This window comes from Triticum aestivum, chromosome 1B, assembly GCF_018294505.1.
Source record: "Triticum aestivum cultivar Chinese Spring chromosome 1B, IWGSC CS RefSeq v2.1, whole genome shotgun sequence".
Classification (NCBI taxonomy): Eukaryota; Viridiplantae; Streptophyta; class Magnoliopsida; order Poales; family Poaceae; genus Triticum; species Triticum aestivum.
The window spans coordinates 36,115,830-36,125,112 of NC_057795.1; the positions used below are offsets into that span (position 1 = coordinate 36,115,830).

General features: G+C 49.3%; 1 protein-coding gene across 1 annotated transcript; it reads right to left on the reverse strand.

Annotated features, from left to right (window-relative positions):
* Positions 1 to 7,259: 7,259 nt before the first annotated feature.
* LOC123085835 (zinc finger protein ZAT12-like) lies at positions 7,260 to 8,724 on the reverse strand. Its single transcript, XM_044507539.1, has 2 exons — positions 8,542 to 8,724; positions 7,260 to 8,178 (listed from the first exon to the last, which is right to left on the reverse strand). The coding sequence occupies exon 2, from the start codon at positions 8,172 to 8,174 to the stop codon at positions 7,605 to 7,607; it is 570 nt and encodes a 189-aa protein (XP_044363474.1). The 5' UTR covers positions 8,175 to 8,178; positions 8,542 to 8,724; the 3' UTR covers positions 7,260 to 7,604.
* Between the last annotated feature and the right edge of the window lie 559 nt (positions 8,725 to 9,283).

Here is a 9,283-nt window from a genome sequence, read left to right on the forward strand (position 1 = left end):
ATGAGGGCCTGGTACGACGCTCCGGTGGCATTGCTACCCCCAGGGCCCCCGTCTCGACTAACCCTGGAGCGGTTGATCACAAGATCTGGCCCTTTGACTTCCCACGGACGGGCTTTGACCAGTGGACCTCTCCACCCGGTTGTGTCAGGTCTACCCGTAGGGACACCCGGGAGCAACATACGCGCCAAAACCACAGCTACATCCACTCCATATAGACCCGACGCGTCCGTTTGCCCCCTCCAGTTGCCGGTTGCGGCGCCGTCCATGACGGGGGGCACACCCCGGAGACGCGTGCTGCCTCTTCAGACATGCCACAACACCACCCCGGATGTATGAGGGCCTGGTACGACGCTCCGGTGGCATTGCTACCCCCAGGGCCCCGTCCCACCTAACCCAGGAGCGGTTGATCACGAGATCTAGCCCTTTGACTTCCCACGGACGGGCTTTGAAGAGTGGACCTCTCCACCCGGTTGTGTCAGGTCTACCCATAGGGACACCCGGGAGCAACATCTGGGCCAAACCCACAGCTACATCCACTTCGTGTAGACCCGACGCGTCCGTTTCCCCCCTCCAGGTGCCGGCGGCGGCGCCGTCCGTGACGGGGGGCACACCCCGGAGACGCGTGTCGCCTCTTCGGACATGCCACAACACCACCCCGCATGTATGAGGACCCGGTACGACGCTCCGGTGGCATTGCTACCCTCCAGGGCCCCCGTCCCGCCTAACCCTGGAGTGGTTGACCACGAGATCTAGCCCTTTGACTTCCCACGGACGGGGTTTGACCAGTGGACCTCTTCACCCGGTTGTGTCAGGTCTACCCATAGGGACACCCGGGAGCAACATCCGGGCCAAACCCACAGCTACATCCACTCCGTGTAGATCCGACGCGTCCGTTTCCCTCCTCTAGGTGCCGGCGGCGCCGCCGTCCGTGAGGGGTGCCACACCCCGGAGACGCGTGCCGCCTCTTTGGACATGCCACAGCACCACCCCGCATGTATGAGGGCCTGGTACGACGCTCCGGTGGCATTGCTACCCCCCAGTGCCCCCGTCTCGACTAACCCTGGAGCGCTTGATCACGAGATCTGGCCCTTTGACTTCCCACGGACGGGCTTTGACCAGTGGACCTCTCCACCCGGTTGTGTCAGGTCTACCCATAGGGACACCCGGGAGCAACATACGCGCCAAACCCACAGCTACATCCACTCCATATAGATCCGACGCGTCCGTTTCCCCCCTCCAGTTGCCGGTTGCGGCGCCGTCCGTGACGGGGGGCACACCCCGGAGACGCGTGTCGCCTCTTCGGACAAGCCACAACACCACCCCGCATGTATGAGGGCCCGGTACGACGCTCCGGTGGCATTGCTACCCTCCAGGGCCCCCGTCCCGCCTAACCCTGGAGTGGTTGACCACGAGATCTAGCCCTTTGACTTCCCACGGACGGTCTTTGACTAGTGGACCTCTTCACCCAGTTGTGTCAGGTCTACCCATAGGGACACCCAGGAGCAACATCCGGGCCAAACCCACAGCTACATCCACTTCGTGTAGACCCGACGCGTCCGTTTCCCTCCTCCAGGTGCCGACGGCGGCGCCGTCCGTGAGGGGTGCCACACCCCGAAGACGTGTGCCGCCTGTTCGGACATGCCACAACACCACACCGCATGTATGAGGGCCCGGTACGACGCTCCGGTGGCATTGCTACCCCCTAGGGCCCCCGTCCCGCCTAACCCAGGAGCGGTTGACCACGAGATCTAGCCCTTTGACTTCTCACGGACGGGCTTTGAAGAGTGGACCTCTCCACCCGGTTGTGTCAGGTCAGCTCAGAGGGACACCTGGGAGCAACATCCGGGCCAAACCAACTGCTACATCCCCTCCGTGTAGACCCGACGCGTCCGTTTTCCCCCTCCAGGTGCCGGCGGCGGCGCCGTCCGTGAGGGGGGCACACCGCGGACGTGAGGGGATCACACTCCGAAGACGGGTGCCGGGCGTTTGCAACCGCCACTAAACTTCTGTCGCATAGCTGTTTTTTATTTTAATAAAATATAAGGACTTATATTCAAAAGAACATGACGGCACATTATTAATGTGCTCGAAAAAAAATACAAACTATATATATTTATTCATAATCTATGGAAAAAATTACAAACTACATATATATATTCATATAATACATAAAAAGCACAAAAACATATTAAAAAAAGCATAAAAACATATGTAAAAAAAGCATAAAAACATATGGAAAGCATGTAAAAAAATAGCTACGCCGACGGCATTGCCGTCGGCATAGAAACGGCAGGGCTTTGGGAGGAGGCGTGCCGCGGATCGGTGACGTGGCGCCTATGCCGTCGGCATATCTACGCCGCGGATCGTTGACGTGGCATGTGGAGATATGCCGACAGCCGCCCGTCCCGACCGTCGGCTTAGGGTTGACGGTGTTAGCGCTGGTCACGGGCGGGGTCGCCGGGCCCACTTTGTATGCCGACGGCTTTCTTATACTGACGGCTGCTGTCGGCGTGTTCGTAGATAGGCCGACGGCCGGACTGTGCCGACGGCTGCTGTCGGCTTATATCGGGGTAGCCCGATGGCCAGGATAAGCCGACGGCCAGGACGAGGCTGTCGGCATATCTCAAACTAGGCCGACGGCAGCCGTCGGCATAGATTTGGCCGTAGGCATAGGTCAGTTTTCCGGTAGTGGTGTAAAGCTGCAAGGAGAGTTGCAATGCAAATTTGCTTCTTGATTAACACTTGTTTAACCTTGAGCAAGAAGGTATACTTATTTGCATGCACACATGAGAAGCACTACGTATATGGACTAAACTAAACTAGCTAGGAAAATTCAGGCCTCAAGATTCGATCGCTTTAGTATAGTAAGTAACAGTTCTACGCGCTTCTCCTTGGTGGTGGAGTCACTAAGGCATCAATTCTTGTGTTAGAAATATTTAGGGATGCTTTGCATTTGTCAACATTTGTGTGCTCATGACAACCTCATCAAGCATTACATGATTAAGGGGAATACCAGCTTTCTTTACTAGTACATGCAACTACCTAGCGACGGGAGAAGGGTAGGATAACTACTACACTCGTAAGGCACCCGGTATCGAATTATTTTTAGGAATCTGTCAAAAACTGCTTTATGGAATATCAATTCTTCATATCCCACAACGTGTCCATTCCTGACTAATATGGAGACAAAATGTGAGTTATCTGCTAAAATAAATAGAATAAAGTCAGAAAGTATTATTTTTTTAGAGACCAGGTCTCAACTATATATGTATACCATAGCACATTTTAAAAAAATTTGCTCAACTAATATCCACGATAAGAAAAGAAAAGTGAATCATTTATTTCTTTAAACTGGTGTCATCACTGAATATTTTCTCCGTAAAATGGTGTACAGAAATGGCCTAAGGTCAAATATATATCCTTCCACCACATATACTAATCCTACATAACTACTAATGATAATTAATTCATGAAGATTTAGCCAAATTATCTAACCATCAATATGTTTTGAACTATGTATTAACTCTCATTCACATTATTCAACATAACTTTATTCTTGAGACAAGCCATGCATAAGCCATGTGTCATTGTGGAACTATCCATAGATTGCAAATTGTAATCATATGTACTGGAATATCTACATGTATAATTATGTGGAGAGTTCGGCTTGTAACAACAGCTGGCAAGTTAAGATATCCTTGCTACTATAACAAGCATTTCATATAGAATAATAGCTAATGGGCGTTACATCAAGATAACTTGTTAAATGAAGGAAAAGAACACCTAGGCAAAGTTCTCATCATCAAAAACAGCTTAATATATATTTTGTTTAAATAATACAGTACCAGCTAGCTAGCCTTGATAGTGCACTAAATTTCCGTTTTGATATGCATTTCAAAGCTCAAGAAGTTTATCCTGAAACTCAAACTATGGTGCTAGGTCCAACTTGAACCTAAACTACGAAACAATAAATATTACCCTATACTTTCTAAAAATTGTTCTGTTCCAACGTAACTTTGTTTGGATAGTATTTTGGCATTTTGGGGTATTCGAAAAATGTGAAAACAATTCATAAATTTAACAAAAGCCAGGAGATCTAGGAATTGCGAGTAGTAGTTTACCTAAAACATATGACCATTTATGTCATGTGCAGAAACAACAAGAGATATAGATTCCTTTTATTGTATGTAGAATATGAATTTTAATATTTTTTGGATGACTTTATGCATGTTCCCAATTCTTAGATTTGTCATGTTTCATGTTTTTAATTCATTTCTTGCAAATCCTTACGTGTAACTTCTTCCAAACATATTCCTAGAAATCCAAAGATATTTAGGATAAATATAATTAATGCTAAATATGGAAACCTGGAAAACCAAACAACTAACATGATTTTTTTCCCATGGAAACACACAAGATAATAAACTTTTCTTGATTTTTTTTAGATGACATAATACTCATAACGTTTTAATGAATTTTCGCAGATTATCGTGTCATACCATTTTTTAATGCATGGAACTGATCACCCTTTTTAGAAGGCCACAAATACAATCAACTGTTCAAAATCAGCTTTGAGTTCCTGTTAAATTTTTTAGTATCACGGGGGTTATTGTTGATAGTGTTATATATAGTTCTCGAATATGGACCACGCAATAATTTATGGTTCATAGTGGAAATTTTTTCAAATCTTTTTCGTAATCATCAACACCATACTAAAAGAGGCAACTGATAAACCACAAGCCACTTTTCATAACCATGCTTTAGTTGATTTTAAACAGCTTTAGAATTTCTATGGTTTTACTGTGGATAGTTTCAGAGCTCATGGTTCATTTGACGTTTTGGACCACATGACAATTTGTATTCAAAGTGGAAATTTATAAAAAAGCAAATTAGTTTGGTAATACTGAGCACATACTAATAGAGGCAAGATAATATTGAGCCACTTGACCAAAAGTACTTTTCATCAATAATAACCGGACAAATAATAACTGGAAAACCTGAGGTAAATAGCTTTGGTGAACCTCCAAAACCACCAAATTAAGCACAAAATTAATTATCAAAAAGAGGTGACTTATGTGCTATGTCATGCCTCCCATTAGGCACCCATGTAGTGCTACAAAATATGGATTTATCATGCACGAAAAAAGATTGAAACAAGTTACTACCAAAGCACACTAAATCATCATGAAAAATCAACTAATTAACTAGAAGAGATCCTAAAAGTGGAAAGGAATTTAGGGCATATAGAATTAATGCTAAAAAGGAAAACATGAAAAATCAAGCAACTAGTATGATCATTTGTGTTCCATGTAAACACACAACTAAACACAATAGATAATGAAATTCTCTTGATTGCTTCACATGACATAAATAGTCATTTTTTTGGACGAATTTGTGCAGACTGTCAAGTTATAGTGTTTCCCAAATATATGGAACATTTTGCCTTTCTGAAATGCCTCAAATGCAAGCCACTCTTCAATACTAGGTCTGAGTTCATGTTAAATAGCTTTAGAATTTTCTGGGTTTCATGTGGTTGACAGTTGCATAGTTCACGGTTCAATTTGGAACGTACAATAATTTATGGTTCAAAGTAGACAATTTAAAAATATCATTTAAATTTTAATAACGCTCTTATATTTACAAAGGAACTCCTCTCTGACGCACGAGTCCGGCCCCGTGTCGCTCCCCCGCGAGCGACTCGGGTGCTCAAACCCTAGCCGCCGGCCCTCGATCCCCCCTCTCCCTTCCCTCCCCGTCGCCGCCGGCGGCGGGCGCCGCCGGGCAAAGCCCGCGCGGTGCCGGCGGCGACGGGATCTGCTCGCGCTCGCCTGGAGTAGGGGCCGCGGGGGGCTTTCTTCCTCGTCTGGCGGCGCTGCTCGGAGGCAGGCGCATCAGGGCCAGTGGGGGCGCGCAGGCAGGAGTTGGAGCAGGGCTGCGCGGCGAGTTGGTCTGTCGCGGCGCGCGTGCGGGCTGGGGCGGCGCGCCCCGACGCACCTCCTTCGTGCGGGGTTGCTATGTCCGGCGGGCGGCGCGGAGGCCAGCGGCGTTCGGTCTTGGCGCGCGCGGCGTGGCAGAGCGTGGGCGCGGTCGTGGTCTTGCACTTCTTCTCGCGGGCGGCGCTCGGGCTTGCTGTTCGGTTGGAGGCACAGCGGGGGCAAGGCGAGGGCTTTCGCCAGATCCTGGCGAGGAGCGCTTCTGGTTGGTGGCTGTAGGTGGAGTGCCAACATCGGCGGTGGCAGTGGCGTTGGATCAGCCATGGGGGTGGCGGCGCCGAGATGGCCCTGCCAGGAAGGTGTACTGGCGTGCAGCGGGCGTCCGGCCGCCTCCGTGTGAGGGATCGCGGCGATGCCCCGGTGGAGTTGGCGCCGGAGTGAGGTTGGAGGGGCGGGCCAGATCCAATCTGGCGGCAGTCTCTTGGTGTCGATGAAGGCCGTTGGAGCGGATCTGGCTTTTGCTCTGCTTGGAGGTTGTGGTTGCTCCTCGATGGCGATGTTGGTGGAGGTCTGGTTCATGCTCTCTCGGCAGTGCGGGTGGTGTGGGACCTCGGCTTGGCGGCTTCGACGGATTTGCTTCGGTGACGGCGGTGCGAGGCTTCAGGAACGGTGATGCCACCTCGTCGGAGTGGAGATGCGCAACGTCACGGATGAAAATCATGTCCGGTTTTTGACCGGCCGGCGTCGATGGCACCCGCGGGTGTCGTTCCCCTCTCTGGAGGCGATGTCGAGTGTGTCGCCATCTCCCTCGTGATTGGTGTTGGCAGTTGTCTCCGGACGAAAGCCTTGGTCCTCTGGGGCGGCATGTTGGCGGTGGGTGCGACGTCGTTTCTCTGTTGGGAGCATCATGCTAGGAGACTGAGCTTCCTGTTGGCGCTCCTCCGGTGTTCGTCGTGGCCCTGACCGCTCTCCTCCGGCGCTATCTATGGTCATTGCGGATGAATCCAAAGGAAGCTGGAGTTGCTGTTCTTCGGAGGTGTTCGGTGTCGATCAAGACGCGGCGAGGTGTTTCGGTTTTGGGCAGATCTTTCCGTGTCGTAGTTGTGATGTCGTGTGTGGCTGTCCTGAGGATAGCCGGATGTGTTGTTGTGCTACGCTCGTTGTTCGCAGCGAGGGGTAGATGTCATGTACTAATTTTCTCTCCTTCTATAAAGCTATGGTACGCAATTTGCGTACTCTCAAAAAAAAATATCATTTTCAGGTAATAATGAACACATACTGAATAAGGGAAGATGACATGGGGCACCAATTGATAAATCACAAGCTCCATATATACTTTACTACAATTGGATAATTACATGTTGAGCCACTTGAGCAAAGGTTTTTTTGTCAACAGTAACCGGACAAATAATAACCGGAAAACCTGGGGGGAAATAGCTCTGGTGAGCCTCCAAAACCACCAAATTAAGCACAAAATTAATCATCTCAAAGAAATGATTCATGTGCCATGGCATGCCTTTCACTGGGCACTCATCTACTGCTATAAAATATGGATTTATCCATGCATGAAAAAGGAAAAGAAAAGGGTAAAAAAAGAAGTTACAGCCAAAGCACACACAGGAAAATATTACTATCCGGCAAAAACCCGGCAACGGAGTGAAGATGCGGTAGCTAGACGCAGTCAACCGCCATGGTGCCGGTATCCAGGAACTGGTGGAACGTGTACCCGGCGGTAGCTCTGTCGTGGCCGCACTCGTCCTCGCTCTCGTTGCCGGCGCCGTACTCATCGCAAGGTGGATGGTTCAGGTCGAGCCACAGCCCACGCTTCATGCCGACAACGGCGTCGTCGCTGCTGTCGCCGTGCATCTTGATCGCTTCTATCGGTGGCGTCATGGCCATGACACCGCCGCCTCCGCCCGCGGCCATGGGACGGTGGCGCCGCATGTGTCCACCGAGCGCCTGGCCGATGGCGAACTCCAGCCCGCAGACAGAGCATCCGTGCAGCTTGGGCTTGAGGTCGCTGCCGTCGTCCAGCCGTGGCTTCTTGTGGCTGGCCCGGTGCCCGCCCAGCGCTTGGAACGACGGGAACACGCGGTCGCACGTCTTGCACACGAACACCCGCCCCGGGGCGCGGTCACCGCGTACCGCCGTCGGCATCGGTGTGGACATCGCCTGCTCCGGTGACACCAGCAGCAGCATGCGCGCCATCTCCTTCTCCACGAAAGCAAACCTCTTCGTCATTGCTCTGAACCCAATTGATCGATCTCTTAAACTCTAAAGATAATGATGAAGAAGAAATAGAAGAAGAAGAAACACATCAAGCCGCAGCTGTATTTATAGGCCATTTGCACCATAAAACAAATCACCCAGTAGTAGCTAGGCAGTAGTGACACCTAATGTTGTATATGTTTCTCCAGTTAAAGAAATGCACAACTTGGCCCTAGAGATAGATGAAGAGGGAAGCAACGGCGTCGAGTATCGCCTTGACGCCGCTGCTCAGATGCAACAACGCAAGTTGGTCGAGATCGAGCCACTCTAGAGCCGCGTTGCGAGCTCAGTGCATCCCTTGGATTAACAGAAAATATATGTAGTATGATGATGCACGTACCTGTGCACGGCCGCTTCAGTAGCTCAGTTCAGAACTTCAGATCAACCAAATGGGCTTATTCAGGTTTGACCTGTGCACATGACTCATGAGGGCCTTTATATATATTCTCAAGGTCAACTGTTTCCTCCTCTAGAGACCTGTCTTGTTTTGGAGAGACTGAAAATTTCAGAAGCAGAATCTTTGAAATATGGTAGGATAGGATATCAACAAGTGCACTTCATATCAGAAAGCAAAAAAGGATCAGTTGAGAACTGAGATGATGAGATTATGACATGGTACTTTGTGTCAAAACTTTTTATTCAGTTTTTTTTTGTGGATTATGACGCCACGGTACTTTGTGTCAACGAAGATCCCATTTTCTTTTCTTCGGATAGATTGTGGCCCACTGAATCCTGTAGAATTTACTTGTGTCAGTACTCAGTACTCGCATCAGTTTTGGTCATGACTAGCTAGGCTGATTGGTAGGGCAACCTGGCATGGCAATTAAATTAGCATCACACAAATGGTCGATGAAGATCGCCTGCTTAATGATGTTCTTATCAAACGTCTCATGCCTGCTCCAAATGGCACATGAAACGGTATCTCTGGATCTCTTCTTATTTTTCTTATTTTTTTCGTTAGGGGCATCTAATACCTTTTGCACTTACTTGCAATACGGGTACAGTGTCATAGATGGCTCTTCCAAGGAAAAGTAGCCATGCTAAACTATCAGCAAGTAGTGGCATCTAAGACTGGACATTAG